The 16269-nt window shown below is 41.0% G+C and overlaps 1 protein-coding gene across 7 annotated transcripts in view; it reads left to right on the top strand.

Moving 5' to 3' along the window:
* Positions 1 to 16269, top strand: part of Ppn (proteoglycan-like sulfated glycoprotein papilin) — a 189038-nt gene that overhangs the window by 159713 nt on the left and 13056 nt on the right. For all 7 annotated transcript variants that reach the window (XR_013082378.1, XR_013082379.1, XR_013082381.1 and 4 more), the window contains exons 5-26: positions 754 to 836; positions 1754 to 1904; positions 2065 to 2188; positions 3188 to 3268; positions 3389 to 3561; positions 4338 to 4473; positions 5215 to 5558; positions 6140 to 6319; positions 6554 to 6727; positions 8388 to 8570; positions 8819 to 8960; positions 9416 to 9534; positions 10061 to 10114; positions 10192 to 10492; positions 10657 to 10833; positions 10912 to 11961; positions 12328 to 12673; positions 13049 to 13173; positions 13260 to 13466; positions 13586 to 13984; positions 14403 to 14759; positions 16090 to 16266. Coding sequence is in view for 1 of the 7 variants with exons in the window: in XM_076789086.1 (XP_076645201.1) it covers positions 754 to 836; positions 1754 to 1904; positions 2065 to 2188; positions 3188 to 3268; positions 3389 to 3561; positions 4338 to 4473; positions 5215 to 5558; positions 6140 to 6319; positions 6554 to 6727; positions 8388 to 8570; positions 8819 to 8960; positions 9416 to 9534; positions 10061 to 10114; positions 10192 to 10492; positions 10657 to 10833; positions 10912 to 11961; positions 12328 to 12673; positions 13049 to 13173; positions 13260 to 13466; positions 13586 to 13984; positions 14403 to 14759; positions 16090 to 16266 (5083 nt within the window). In the remaining 6 variants the exon portion in view is untranslated. The remainder of the gene's footprint in view (positions 1 to 753; positions 837 to 1753; positions 1905 to 2064; positions 2189 to 3187; positions 3269 to 3388; positions 3562 to 4337; positions 4474 to 5214; positions 5559 to 6139; positions 6320 to 6553; positions 6728 to 8387; positions 8571 to 8818; positions 8961 to 9415; positions 9535 to 10060; positions 10115 to 10191; positions 10493 to 10656; positions 10834 to 10911; positions 11962 to 12327; positions 12674 to 13048; positions 13174 to 13259; positions 13467 to 13585; positions 13985 to 14402; positions 14760 to 16089; positions 16267 to 16269) is intronic.

Genomic DNA, 16269 nt, shown 5'->3' with positions numbered 1-16269 from the left:
ATGTTTAATGGACATGTTTAATGAACATGTTTTAAGACACGTGTGCGACAATCGTACGGGGTGTAGGAGAGGGGATATTTGAGCCTCATGGCGAGGAAGAATGCTCAAAGCTGTAAAATGTGACTGTTCGAGTTTCCCGGAAAAACTGGAGCATGGGGGTCGACGATAATTACTGGGTCGCGAGCAAACTCTCCTCGGGAAGAGAAAAAAGCTCGATGCGAAAGCACTCGAGAAAGCTTGCGGTCGCGGTTACAAGTGGCCCGTGTCGTGCGTTCGCGTGTTTTTCTTTTGCGCAGCCGGCTCTTGTCCGCGCGAATGCATTCCACCCATCCACCTGCTCCTTTGCGAGTCGGAAATAAATTGTGGCCACGGGGAGGGTCCTTCCTTCATGAAGAAATACGTGCTCCACGGTGATATAGACGCAAATTGAAAAATGCGTCTCGTCCCGCCAAGATGTAAGGCTCGAGGGTGCTTCTGTCCTCGGGGAACAGCGGAGCGCTTTCTCACAATTTCTAAATAGAGCTGTAATCTAATTCATCCTGCCCACAGAAATATTACATTACGTTCTCTACCTATAAAAATAGAAAACTAGATGCTTGGTTCACTTTCTGCGAAAATACAAATGAAATCCCGGTACCATTTTCTTTGATCTCTTTCTGCATAGCTTATAAATGGGACCATAGTCGAATTTACTTCACACAAAATATTTTATTATCGCTTCTCTGTCAAACGATTTTCTCTCTCTTTATTCAGAAATGTTCCGAAGATGCAAAAGATTTCCGGACAGAACAATGTGCGGAATTCAACAGCGTCCCCTTCGAAGGAGTCTACTATGAGTGAGTATGGAAATCTGTTATCCAATGGAAGCAATGATATCGGGGACCGATGAACAATTTTTAAAGCGTTCATCTTTTAAAACAATGCCGACTAAGAAATTTATCACGAAACGTCTTTTGAAGCGTGTCTTAACACTAGAACGACCGGAGCAGTCAAAATGACTGCTTCCTAATTTTCTCTTTTACAATTACTGAAATTGTAAAAATGTTTTCATCGGAAATGTTTTAATGAACCTCTTCATTGAAGCACATATTACAATAAAAGTTGTATGGAGTCTGAATGGGCACAGTCTTGTCACTGTTACAAAGCAATATACGTCAGTCGCATTTATTGCTCGGTCGTTCTAGCGTTAAGGAAACTGGTCTTCTTAAATTATCAAATCTTCTTGGTTTAATTGTATTGCACAGAGCAATGCCACTAGTACAGATAAATTTATCGAAGGATAATGATGAATTCTTCAAGTGTCAATCTTTTACAAAAGTGTACCCCAAGAAATCTAGTGTAAGACGTTTTTAAGGTATATCACAAAGCAGTTTGATTCATTGTGATCGCTTGTCTATCGTTTAAAAAATATCATAAATAATAGTACTCCCGAACCTCGCCGACAATGTTTTCATCGACGGCAAGTTTCGTCGACAGGTCAGGGTAGCCCCTCCAAGCGAAGACAAGCTTTCCAAGAAAGAACAAAGGATTCCAGGGTAGTGTAACCTTGCAAAAAATCTCTGGACAAAAAAGAAAAAGAAAAAGAAAAAGAAATCCAGGCTCCTTTAAGCGGTTCCATAAAACGATCCCCATTAAATCGAACGGAAAAAAGAAAAATCGATTCTTTGAGGCACCGGCCGATCGCGCACCGGCGTGCCAGGAACAAATGACCGAACTCACCGGATCGATTCGCGTGAAATCGTTTTGCCCGCAGTTGGATCCCTTACACCGGCGGTCCGAACAAGTGCGAATTGAATTGCATGCCGCGGGGCGAGCGTTTCTTCTACAGGCACAAGCTGTCGGTGATCGACGGGACGCCTTGCGAGCCCGAGAAGAACGACGTCTGCGTCGAAGGCAAATGCGTGGTGAGTTTAACGATACCGCGATTCATCGCGCGTTGAAGATCCGTTGTTGTCCATTTTGTCGGCGTGGTAATTACGAGCGCGATGCGCCCCACGCTGTACTGCCACGGAGAGATCGCGATATCGATCGCACGCACAAACGGTAATTTACTTTGATCGCCAGCACGTCGGATGCGACATGATGCTGGGAAGCAACATACAGGAAGACGCCTGCAGAGAGTGTGGCGGCGATGGATCCGATTGTAACACTGTCTCTGGACTATTCGACAGCGACGATCTGCAAGTCGGTGAGTTTTCCCAGCCTCCCATCGCCTGAGAATACAATTTTTTATTAACCTTTGCGTGTAAACGAGACTTTTGCACCCTTTCAATGTCCGTTCAATATTTTTCGGAGCGCGGTCAATGACCTTTTATTCATTCCATGCGTCTCAGCAAAGTCTCCAATGCAATTCTGCATCAATTGGCATTATTAATCTTTAGGGGAACTTTATTAGATTATATGTGTAGGCATGTTGTACGTGAATTCATAAAGAAAATTCGAGTTTCCAATGGTAAAATGCCGGGACCTCTAAAAGTTAATTTAACGCTAGGTTTACGGAGCATTGAAAGTGAGTATTTTACATTACTTTATAAAAATAAGAAGAATGTGTCTATCCAAGTTTTCAGCCATTTTTTAGATAATATATACCTAAGGAAATAAGTTTTGTTGAGTAATTCCACGTAGATCGATCTTCGCAATCTCAATAATCGTAAATTAAGAATATTAGAACCCGCCATTTTGACGGGTCCCGTAAACCTAGTGTTAAGTAAGCGATTCTTCTTGTAGACTGTGCGTTCGCAATAACCATTTAAGTTAATATCTCTGCAGATTCTTAAGCTAATCCTACGATGTATACACATAATTATTATACTGTGGATTTTTAAAATTCTTGAAAATTCTTGAAAAAGATCCACAGTCTGATCATTATGCCTTGTAGAAGTAACTGCCTTGTAGAGAAAATTCTTGTTCATGAAAAAATTGCACAAAAATTTCGTTGCACTAATAACGACAGAAACATTGACTTCAAATATTTGAAGTTTGTAAAATCGAATAAATAGTTAAAATAGCATTTCTGTTAACGCGAAAGCCAATAGTTGTTTGAAATTCGAACAATGTGACACAATTTGGAGAAGAATCTCCGGTAGTGTTTTGATTTCAATTATGTCGAAATAATGTTGCTTGGTGCTGATCTCACGGCGATTTTCATAGCGTTTTAAACTGATCGACGAACCCGACTGTTCCTTAGGGTACATCGACATCCTGGTGGTCCCGAAGGGAGCGACGAACATAGAGGTGAAGGAGATCCAGTCGTCGAACAATTACTTAGGTCAGTGAATTTGTACGATGCGCAGAGATAGCACGGGCTCGCTTTTACCCCCGGTGCTATTGAATTAGAAACTAATAGACCGGCCGGCTGCTGACGCTTTAACCCGTTTTATTCTCGCAGCCGTTAGAAACACGACGGGCCACTATTATCTGAACGGAAACTGGAGGATAGACTTCCCACGAAGCCTGAAATTCGCTGGAACCATATTCCATTATTCGAGAGACCCGCAAGGATTCTCGGCACCCGACACCATTACCGCCTTGGGGCCGACGAATGAACCAATTTACGTGGTGGTGAGTGCCTCCAGGCCTCTCTCTCTCTCTCTCTCTCTCTCTCTCTCTCTCTCTCTCTCTCTCTCTCTCTCTCTCAACTATCAAACATCTGACCAGCGTTTGCAAAAAAAAAATCCCTTTCGCGAATCCGACGAGAACAAACGGTCCTTGTTTCGCGAGAAAATGTTCACTTTCGCCGCAGACTCTCAACTGATGTCACAAAAATTTTAAACACGTTCTAATCCACCTGTACTTCGTAGAAATGGCTGTGTAAATATCATACGAAAATGTTTCAACTGCTCATGTTTCTTTGTACTCCATATTATATTTTTAATTTCAACGAATAAAAGATGAAAAAAAGATGTCTGGGAACATCTGTGTTCAAAGTAGATTCGTTTTATATTGTAATTAGACTGTGGAGTATTATGCAATATAAAAATTGTCTACATTCTTTTGAGATTCAGGACTTACATAGACATTTCTTTCTCTTGCATTCCTGCATATTTTTTGACATAGAATCACTCTTATAACCGTGATCATTTTAGTATTTTCTTTTCTGTCTATCAAAATTGTTCCCAATTTTCAACTTTTTCTAAAACCGTCTTACTCGTCGATTTCCTATTAATCTTTTCAATTTATTTTAGAGTGTTTATGATTCTTCTCGAAGAACACAGTCGACGTTTAAAACAGCGTTTTATTTGTTATTATCATTTCCGAAGCAACATGCTTCGTAACGGTATAGAAATAAATTTTTCTATGCGAAAAATTCCGAAAGAAATAATCTGCTTTTTCTGCAGCTGCTGTATCAAGACCACAATGTCGGAGTGAACTACCAGTACAGTATGCCGAAGAAATTCTCCCAGCAAACCGACGCAGACAGCTACACCTGGATAGTCGATGAGTTTTCCAGCTGCAGCGCGACTTGTGGCAGAGGTATTGTTTCCGAAATTCATTTCGTAACGAGATCCCGGCGAGTCTATGCGATTAATTAATTAATCGCTGACTGGTCTCTGCTTTTTGAGCCAGCGGTTCGAAATTTGATGGGATAATTCCCGAAACGAACGTTTTGGCTTCGCTAACTATTATTAATTAATTCGCTTCCCGTCCGACCGGAGCGAGCCGTTCCGCAAATGTTACATGTTCGATTAGCGATTTAACCGTGCACTTATTAAACTTTGCACTACAGTCGCTATGATCTGATTTGGAAGCGTTGTGATTCCCTCATTAATATAATGATGCTGTTATCGTACAATTAATTTACTTTCTACCGCTTCGAATGCATTTCAATCTGAGATGATCGAAATTTTGGGGACCAGGCGGTTCGACATTAATTTTTCGTTTAATGTTGCAGTCACTGTTTTGATACAAAAAAATTAGTACACATACTTTAAACATTGACAAAGTTTCAAATAAATTTTGAAGTGTATATATTTGTTCAGTTTGCTTTAAAAAATTCATAAATGAGGAAAATCTTGAATCTCAATTGAAGCAACTTCAAAAAATGGTATCTTTGTCCGTAATCAATATTTCTGCATGAAAAAAATTGTCTCATATTTTTCAAGGATTGCTAAACCCAGGCATAAATTTAAAAATTGATGTGTCCATTCGTTTTGCTTTAAACAATTCTGAAAGATCAGAGAAATGGTTTGTACGTGATGTTATTTTTTGGCGCAGGTTATCAGTCCCGAAGAGTGGCCTGTGTGAGAAGAAGGGACAGCCGGCAAGTAGATGATAGCCTCTGCGATCCACAGATGGAACCAGCTGACACAGTGTCCTGTAACCCGGACCCCTGTCCACCTGTGTGGGTGGAGGGCGAATGGGGTCCGTGCAGCAAACACTGCGGGGAAGGAGGTGAGCAGACCCGAGAGATCAAATGCGAGCAGGTCATCGCCGGTGAAATACCATCGGTGGTGGACGATAGCCAGTGTCTGGAGAAGGTGGGACCAAAAGGGCCAACCAGCCAGGAGTGTAACAAAGACCTACAGTGCCCTCAATTCCACATTGGACCATGGAAACCGGTATGATCTCGATTATTGCAAACCTCGCACAAACCCAATAATTGCCAAAACATCGAACTGTATGAAACGCTGGTAAATTATTAATTTCAAAACGATCTTGCCTCCTTCAAGATTTCCAATATCGAATAAAATTCCAAGTACTTCATGGAAATGAAAGGATTTGGCATTCATCAATTCTGAATAATTAATTTTGAGACAAGATGTCCTGTCTTCCAAGAAAATTCTAGTAAGGAATAAAATCCAGGGATCTATATATTTCCTGGAAATAAAAGAATCTGCTTTTACAGATTCTGAATAATGAATTTTTCAGACGATACCCCGTTAAGTAGTTCATCGAAATAAAAGGAGCTGGCTTTCATCAATACCGAATAATTAATTTCAAAAAGAAACCCTGTCTTCCAAGAGACTCCCAGTATCAAATAAAATGAAGGCATCCGGCTTTGATTAAGCCTGAATAATTAATTCCAAGACGATATCCTGCCTCTCTTAGATTTCCATTAAATGAAATTTAGTAGGGCAAGATCGAAACGAAACGATTTGGGTACAATTTAGCTAAGGTAACGAATGATATATTTTGCCAGTGCGATCATCTATGCGGGCCAGGCAAGGAAACAAGAAAAGTGACATGCTACAAGAAAGAAAATGGCAAGATCCAAGTGCTGGAGGACGAAGAATGCGAAGGAGAGGTTCCAGAGCGTGAGAAGCCCTGCGAATTGAGACCTTGCGATGGCCTCGACTGGGTCACGTCGGATTGGAGTGGTGTAAGTCTGCCCGTTTTTCCTCCGAAGTGAAAATGTCACAAAAATACCCATTATCCCTTCGTTATTTTAAAATCCATTCCCCCAAGAGCCAGTAGCTTTGGCATCGCCCCCTTTCCTCCGAGTAATATCAAGCGTTACCTTGAGACAGATTTAAATGAGAAAGCGTCAGATTTTTCTAACTGGTAAACTCGTGCTCCTCCGTGATCATTCTTCGGTTCTGTTCACTTTTGACAGTGCGATGACAAATGCGGACTGACTCAAGAGACGCGCACCGCTCACTGCGCTACGCAAGACGGCGCCGTTTATCCGGATGACAAGTGCGAGCCTGAGAAGAAGCCAGAATTGAGCCGGGAATGCGAGGGAAAGAAGGATTGCGAGTTCCTCTGGTTTGGATCTCAGTGGAGCGACGTAAGTGGAACGGCAAATTTATTTTGACTCGACGGAATTAAGTTGATCCGATTTCAACAGCGGCTTCTGCACCTCTCAGATTAAATAAATCGAAACTCTGCACACAATCACTATTGCCGCGTGAAAAAAATATTTCCTTACTCTTGAAACGTTGGCAAATTCGACCACAAAATTTTAAATTGATATTTCTATCCATCTCCCTCTAGAAAATGTTTAAAGACCACTACAATTTATACGACGATCCTTCAATTTTAATATTCATACGTCTCCTTTAAAAAATTATATTGTCGCTCACAGTCGAAATTTTTGCATATAAAAAATATTTTTATATTATTCTGATACTGACACATATAACCATAAATTTTTACGTTGATATATTTATTCGTTCTGTTTGAAAATATTCCGAAAGTCGCACTAATTTGCGACCATTGAAACGAGAAAGATCTTTAATCTCAATGATTGCTGATTTACAAAGTAGCTTTAAAAAATTGTGTCTTCGCCTGTAATCAAAATTATTGCATGCAAAAAATTGTCTTATATTCTTAGAAGATCGCCCAAAATCCAGCCATCAATTTTAAAATTCGTGTGTTCATTCATTTTCCTTTAAAAAATTCCCAATTGCACTAATTTTCGACCATCGAACACGAAAAATCCTTTTTCTCGATTGACAATGTTCAAAATAATTTTTAAAAATTGTAGCTTTGCTCAGAATCAATATTTTGACCTGCAAAAAATTGTCTCATATTCTTAGAAGATCGCCCAAAATCCAGCCATCAATTTAAAAATTCGTGTGTCCATCCATTTTCCTTTAAAAAATTCCCAATTGCACTAATTTTCGACCATCGAACACGAAAAATCCTTTTTCTCGATTGACAATGTACAAAATAATTTAAAACAATTGTAGCTTTGCTCAGAGTCAATATTTTGACATGCAAAAAATTGTCTTATATTCCTAGAAGATCGCCCAATCCAGCCATCAATTTAAAAATTCGTGTGTCCATTAATTTTCCTTTAAAAAATTCCCAATTGCACTAATTTTCGACCATCGAACACGAAAAATCCTTTTTCTCGATTGACAATGTACAAAATAATTAAAAAAAATTATAGCTTTGCTCAGAGTCAATATTTTGACATGCAAAAAATTGTCTTATATTCTTGAAAGAACCCTGAATCCAGCCATAAATTAAAAAAACGATGCATTCATTCGTTTCGCTTTAAAAATATTCTCAAAGACCCATTATTTTTTGGCTGCCGAAACAAGTTGTCCCGAAAGTAGAAGGTATGAAGTGAGTGTAAAATGAATTTACACAAATTTCCTCAGTTTAACACATTGACTGGCATACTAGAAACCTGAAAAATTCCATAAAATCAAAGTAAGTTATTTAACGAAATAAAAATTGAAAAAGTTAAATGTAAAATATTGAGTAGTCATCCAACCTTCTTGCATTTCACAGATCCTAACCAAATTTGGTAGAATGAATATATTAACGTAAAAATTCATTTTAAAATCTTCACAAATAATCCGTCATCCACATTTGGGTGACATCGCAGTGAACGTGTTGAACAAACGTGCAGCAACTGACACGATATACCGTCAAAGACTTGAACAATCTCAAAGAGATCATGCTACTTGATTTGAATGGAGCGTCGTTGCTTGCAGTGTTCAGCGAAATGCGGCTCGGGCGTGAAGACTCGCAAAGTGTTCTGCGGCACGTTCGACGAGGATACGGTGAAGAAGGTGTCGGAGGAAAAGTGCGACGCGAGCAAGAAGTTCAACGACACGGAGGATTGCACCGTCGAGGAGGAGTGCAAAGGCGAATGGTTCGCCGGGCCATGGAGCGAGGTAACGTATCCGGAGGATGGCTAAGGACTTTCTAGCATTCAGCTTCTTTCGCGGGAAAGATACTCGGGGATCGTTAGCCATCAATTTTCCCAGAGAGTCGCACAGCCGGTGAAATCCGCGGACGTGTTCCCCCGGTCGGTCAAGAAATTCAATATCTTCAATATCGGCTTTGCGCCGGGAGAAAGAGAGACCCTGCCAAGAAACGTCCGCCTCAAATTTCTTCCATTAATCACCTTACCGTGTTCCAGTGTTCGAAACCGTGCGGCGGCGGCACCATGAACCGCCAGGTGATTTGCATGAGGGACAACATGAAGGTACACATCGAACAGTGCGGCATGAACACGATCATTTTCCCGAACGAGGATTGCAACGAGCAACCGTGCGAAGACGGTATGGGCTTACTCCTCGATCCTCGGATGCTGGCTTTCGTTCGGAAATCAATGCTACATTGACTAACATTCTTCATCGAAACAAGCGATTTTATCAAACATTTTTTACGATTTTTGTCATTTGAATCGTATTTTTACTTTGGAATAGTCTCTGAGATAATGTCGAGAATGAACATTTTTCACCCCCTAAAAAGAAAATAAATTATAGAGAAATATTTATAGTAAATAATTTTAATTTGAGTTTTGAAGGAAAATTTGAGTCTCAACAACATTTTATTGAAGAGTTCACTTAAAATACGTGCACTTTGTATGGTATTATTTGGCAAACTGGTGAAGATATTTAGTTAACTCTACTTGTTTGTTGGGAAAATCGGTGAAAATTGTAAACGTATAATTGTATAGAAAGGTATGCAATTTTCTAGAGGACAGGAGCATATGATTGAATTATGTCTTCAGACGAGGTGATACCAGTCCAGCCGGAGACGATCAAAAATCTGGCCGACGAAGACGACGACGAGTGCGAAGTGTACGAAGACGAAGACTTCGTAACAGTTTCCTCCAGCCTAGCATCCGGCGTGAGTGAAACTCAGTTTCAGCTAATCGAATCTCCGGAAACCGTCTCCCGTCTCGTAACTGTTCGCCTCTTGCTGTTATATTTCGAGCTGTTTTCATGTTAATGGCATCGGGTACCGTTACCATCGGGAACTTTGATACCTGATCTCGACAAACTTGGGAATCGGTTCTCTCCAATAGGCGAAACAGCCGTTTGAGCCTTTTGCGAACTCTGGAAACTGATCCTGAATAATTCAGGCTTTGAATTTCTTACAGTTAACACCAAATTAACGGTGAAAAATTTTTATAAGTTTCGGAACGATCAAATTTTTCATAATTTTATCTACAAAAATGTGAACTTGGCAAATTTCCCTAAATTCATCTGCAATAATGTGAACTTGGCAAAGTTGCATTTGGTGCTGTCTACAATAAACTCGAACTCTTCGAATTTCTATTTCATTAAATAAACAGCTCCGATCGAGTGAGATGTTCACATTTTATTTTTATAATTACCAACAGAATGTTATGAATGGAATTTTGTGTGCGCAGGATGATAAATCGAGCAAACCAGACGACACGCTGTCAACAAGTGACATAGTCGATGTAGGCATAATTAAAATATCCATATTCATAATTGTGTACTATGGATAATTCGGGTAAATACAATTTTCTATTTGCAGGAGGAAACAACGAGCAAATCAGACGACATGCTTACAAAAAGTACCATGGACGACGTAATGCTCGGCGATGAGGCTGGTCGTACCAGAGGTGACATATCGCCAGGGGAGACCGGAAGTGGTGAAGGAAGCGGCTCAGATTTCACTGACATCCTCACGAATGCATACACCCCCGAGTTTGAGTCAATCTTCGAAGGCAGTGGAACGGAAATGACAACAGACGAGACTGGTGACTTCACCACGGTTTCAGGAGAAACTGAGGTCACTGAGGAGACTGTGACTGAAGGGAGCACTGTGTCTGGTGGTAAGCTTGCGAATAGACTAAGCAAAATTTTCAGAAATTTTTATGTCCATCCACAGCAATATTTCATAGAAATTAAAAATTAGAGGAATTTAATTTTCTCTTGTAATGTTACACCGAGTCAAAAGAAGTATACGATGAAATTGCAAACCTTGTTTGTTCCGAAGAAACTGAAGTAACAGAAACAGGCGAAAGTGGTGCAACAGATGCATCGACACCGGAAACCAGCGATGGCACATCGGAAATGCCAGGCACCACCGAATCATCGGAAACGGATGCAACTCCAGCCTCCGGAGAAACCACAGAGTCCGGTCCGACCACTTCTGCATCCGAAACTGCGACAGGTAAACGGACAATAAAAAATTTTAATATTTATTTGAAAATACCACAGATAATCTAACCACTGTGTGAATTCCACCCAGATGATACAACGAAAGTATCGGTGTCACCTGAGTCCACGGAATCGGGTGCCACGGAAGGAACCACGGAATCTGGTCCCACCGAATCGACAGTGTCAACAGAGTCCCCTGAGACTACCGAATCTGGTCCAACAACGGAGTCTGGAGCCACTGAAGCCACCGAAAGCACTGAGTCTGGTGCAACGACCGAAAGCACCGAGTCTGCGATCACTGAGACCACCGAATCTGGTCAGACCACTGAATCTGGACAGACTACAGAATCTGGAATGACCACAGAGTCTGGTGAAACTACTGAATCTGGTGAGACTACTGAATCTGGTCAGACTACTGAATCTGGTCAGACTACTGAATCTGGTGAAACTACTGAATCTGGCCAGACTACTGAATCTGGCCAGACTACTGAATCTGGTCAGACTACTGAATCTGGTGAAACTACTGAATCTGGTCAGACTACTGAATCTGGTGAGACTACTGAATCTGGTCAGACTACTGAATCTGGTCAGACTACTGAATCTGGTAAGACTACTGAATCTGGTCAGACTACTGAATCTGGTCAGACTACTGAATCTGGTAAGACTACTGAATCTGGTCAGACTACTGAATCTGGTGAGACTACTGAATCTGGTAAGACTACTGAATCTGGTCAGACTACTGAATCTGGTGAGACTACTGAATCTGGTCAGACTACAGAATCTGGAATGACCACTGAGTCTGGAACGACTGAGACCACCGAGTCTGGTCAAACCACTGAATCTGGACAGACTACAGAATCTGGAATGACTACTAAATCTGGAATGACCACAGAATCTGGAATGAGCACAGAATCTGGAATGACCACAGAATCTGGAATGACTACCGAATCTGCTGAGTCGACGACAGAAGAGTCTACAGTGTCTGGCGAGACCACGGAGTCTGGACCTACAACAGAGTCTGGAGAAACGACAGAGTCCGGTGGCACCACTGAATCAGGTGAAACCACTCCGACCGATGTTACCGAGTCCACCGTTTCCGGTTTGACGCCGTCCACCGAAGACGAGGATGGTGTTACACCTGGTAAGTGTTTGGAGATCACCTGGGGAATATTCTCATGTGAGATGGAGTAGATGGATGGACGTGGATGTATGTGGATGGTGTTGTGTGGCATATGAGTATGCCTGTGTCAGGATGATTGTTTAAGATAACTGTGGACGCGACATCGTGACGCCAACCTGTTTGGGTCCAGCATGAAAGGAGGGGTGTAAGGTCACGAGTACGATTATGCTAGAGTGATTGTTTAGAATAACTGTGGACGCGACATCGTGACGCCAACGTGTTTGGGTCCAGCATGAAAGGAGGAGTGTGGATACGTCACACCTAAGGCGTAGGAGTTCTCTTAAAATGTTCCTAGAATAATTTTCACACGTGTTACTTTTTCTCCAGCATCCGAGATCTGGACAACATTCATGCCGGAAGTGACAACCCGCAAGCAACGCGTCTGCAAAGTGCCCAAGAAGAAAACTTGCAAGACGAAACCATTCGGTTGCTGTTACGACGGAATCACGGCAGCTAAAGGTCCCTTTGGTCAGGGTTGTCCGACTCCGGAGACATGCAACGATACCAAGTATGGCTGCTGTCCTGATGGCGTTTCTCCAGCTACTGGGTCAGACAATAGAGGATGCCCGGAATCGCACTGCTCCGAGACTTTGTTCGGTTGTTGTCCCGATGGAGTCACCGCTTCCGAAGGAAACGATTTCGAGGGGTGCAAGAAGCCTTGCAACCAGACTGAGTGAGTGTCCTTTGATCATAGTTTGCTGAAATTGCACTACGAGTCTTATTTCACATCTATATTGATCAGAACTTTGTCGTTAACTTTTTCTTACAGGAAAAAGAAACTTTTTGTCTACTTTATATTTACATGTACACTACCGAATTCATTAGAATAATATTATTTTGATCACTACAGAGTGATCTTTCAAGTCTGAAGATTCAATTTTAAACTATTTGCCTAAATTAAAAGTTATCGAAGATAATACGAAAGCGACTAGCTGGTTCTTTACATTAGAGTTCATTTAGCGAAACAATTCTCTCAGAAAAGGAAGAAGGAAGATCTGTAGATTGAAAACAGTTTGAAAATATTTTTTTCTTTATTAAAATATTGCAGATTTGGATGTTGTCCCGACAAAGAGACCCCAGCAAGTGGCGAAGATAATATGGGATGTTGCAACGTCACCGAGTTTGGATGCTGTCCTGATGGAATCGAACCAGCTTCTGGACCAGATGGAGAGGGTACGAAAATGATGTTTCAAACCATGATTTTGTGTATCGAGATTCCTTGCTACTTGCGAAGATCTATATTATTTTATTAATTATAGGTTGCGAAGAGGAAGTCTCGGTCACTCCGGTCACGGACGTATATGAAATTACCACTATGCAGGAGGATTGCGCGAACAGCACCTATGGTTGCTGTCCCGACGGTCTCACTGCTGCAACTGGCAGTAACTTCGAAGGATGCGGCGTCATCAATAGTGAAAACTGCACTGCTTCTTACTTCGGATGCTGTCCCGACAGTCGTGCTCCAGGTATGTTACCATATCATTTATTAGAAATTATAAAATAATCAACATCCATTGATTCGACTTAATTTCTTACTTTGCTACCCTTTGGAATAAGGAGTAACTTTTAAATGCGGATGTTGTAGCTCTGGGACCGAGTAATTATGGCTGCCACATGCCATGCGAGAACACCACTTATGGTTGCTGCGAGGATAACACTACCCCCGCTCACGGACCCCAAAGAGAGGGTTGCTGCTTATCAACGCCGTTCAAGTGCTGTCCTGATAATATTTTGCCTGCGCGTGGACCAAACTTTTATGGTTGCGGATGTCAGTACACTAGGTTTGGCTGTTGCCCGGATAATTCTACTGCAGCACATGGCCTGCAGAATGAAGGATGCGGCTGCAAATACACACCTAACGGTTGTTGCCCTAATCGATTCACACCTGCCACTGGACCGAACTTCGAGGGCTGTCAGTGCTATACTTATCAGTTCGGGTGCTGTCCCGACGGCGTCACTATTGCCAAAGGACCTCGCTTACAAGGTACTAATTGTTTTCAGATTATTAACACGTTCGTCGCCGCGTCACCCATATGAATTTTTATGTTAATATATTTATTGTACCAAACTTGATTAGTATCTGTAACATGCAAGAAAGTTGGAGGATTACTCAGTATCATACATTTAATTTTTTGCTATTTTTATTTCATTAAATAACTCACTTTGATTTTATGGAATTTTTGGGATTTCTAGTTGGGCGTTCAAAGTGTTAAACCAGTCCTTAAAAGAAAAATGTATTTGTAAAAAGGGACCCGTATTTGTTTATGACTTTGGGACGAGAGACTGTTCAGAATGTTCACAAGTTTATTTTTATTATACTTTTTCAAGTGTATTTCCTTCGAATCATTCCAATGGGATCCCGAGTGTTTTACGAATTGTTTTGAATGATGTTTTCTGCGAAGGTTGCGGATGCGAGAACACAGAGTACAAATGTTGTTCCGACGGAAAGACACCAGCGAAAGGACCAAACTTTGCTGGATGCGCCTGCGATGCATCGAAGTATGGCTGCTGCCCTGACGGGGTTGAAGAAGCTCAAGGTGAGAACTTCGAGGGCTGTCTCACGGTACCATCGACACCTGGAGCTGCCTGTGTCTTGGACAAAGACAGAGGATCCTGTAGAGACTTCACCGTCAATTGGTACTTCAACACGGAGTACGGTGGTTGCTCGAGATTCTGGTACGGAGGCTGCGATGGCAATGCGAATCGATTCAAGACTCAGGAGGAGTGCAAGGAAGTGTGCGTTCAGCCGAAAGGAAAAGGTGAATTCACTGTTAATATTTTTCATTGCGAGCTACTATTTTTTACAACTGCCCAATCAGGGGAAATTACTCATTTCAGATTTTAGATTTCACTCTGTTGCTGAAAGCACAAAAGTATTCTATGATAATGTACCCGACAGATTACAATTATTTTTTACAACTGCCCAATGAGGAGAAATTACTCATTTCAGATTTTAGATTTCACTCTGTTGCTGAAAGCACAAAAGTATTCTATGATAATGTACCCGACAGATTACAATTATTTTTTACAACTGCCCAATGAGGAGAAATTAGTCATTGCAGATTTTAGATTTCACTCTGTTGCTGAAAGCACAAAAGCGTTCTATGATAATGTACTCGACAGATTACAATTATTTTTTACAACTGACTAATGAGGAGAAATGACCCATTTCAGATTTTAGATTTCACTCTGTCGCTGAAAGCACAAAAGCGTTCTATGATAATGTACTCGACAGATTACAATTATTTTTTACAACTGACTAATGAGGAGAAATGACCCATTTCAGATTTTAGATTTCACTCTGTCGCTGAAAGCACAAAAGTGTTCTATGATAATGTACTCGACAGATTACAATTATTTTTTACAACTGCCCAATGAGGAGAAATTAGTCATTGCAGATTTTAGATTTCACTCTGTTGCTGAAAGCACAAAAGTGTTCTATGATAATGTACTCGACAGATTACAATTATTTTTTACAACTGACTAATGAGGAGAAATGACCCATTTCAGATTTTAGATTTCACTCTGTCGCTGAAAGCACAAAAGTGTTCTATGATAATGTACTCGACAGATTACAATTATTTCTTACAACTGACTAATGAGGAGAAATGACCCATTTCAGATTTTAGATTTCACTCTGTCGCTGAAAGCACAAAAGTGTTCTATGATAATGTACTCGACAGATTACAATTATTTTTTGCAACTGCCCAATGAGGAGAAATTACTCATTTCAGATTTTAGATTTCACTCTGTTGCTGAAAGCACAAAAGTATTCTATGATAATGTACCCGACAGATTACAATTATTTTTTGCAACTGCCCAATGAGGAGAAATTACTCATTTCAGATTTTAGATTTCACTCTGTTGCTGAAAGCACAAAAGCGTTTTATGATAATGTACTCGACAGATTACAATTATTTTGTACAACTGCTCAACGAACAAAAATGACTTCCTTCAGACCCTAGATAGGAAAACTTTCAATTCAGGATGATTATTCCAGCGACGATATTGGAATTACAGTTCTGCTTCTGGCTTCGTACAGTATTTTTGTTGAACGGGATTTTTAATAAAATTTTTGAAATGATGCAGATGCTTGCTACCTGCCGAAGATCGCAGGACCTTGCGAAGGCTACTTCCCCACGTGGTACTATGATTCTGGCAGGAAACAGTGCGGTCAGTTCGTTTATGGTGGCTGTCTTGGAAACGCGAACAAGTTCAAGTCTAGAGAAGAGTGCGAGGAGCTTTGTGTTGTTCCTGCTGATCTGGGTA

The sequence above is a fragment of the Halictus rubicundus genome, chromosome 6, assembly GCF_050948215.1.
Source record: "Halictus rubicundus isolate RS-2024b chromosome 6, iyHalRubi1_principal, whole genome shotgun sequence".
Taxonomy (NCBI): Eukaryota; Metazoa; Arthropoda; class Insecta; order Hymenoptera; family Halictidae; genus Halictus; species Halictus rubicundus.
The sequence above is the reverse complement of the archived record's forward strand: the minus strand, read 5'-3'. Positions and strand labels throughout refer to the sequence as shown.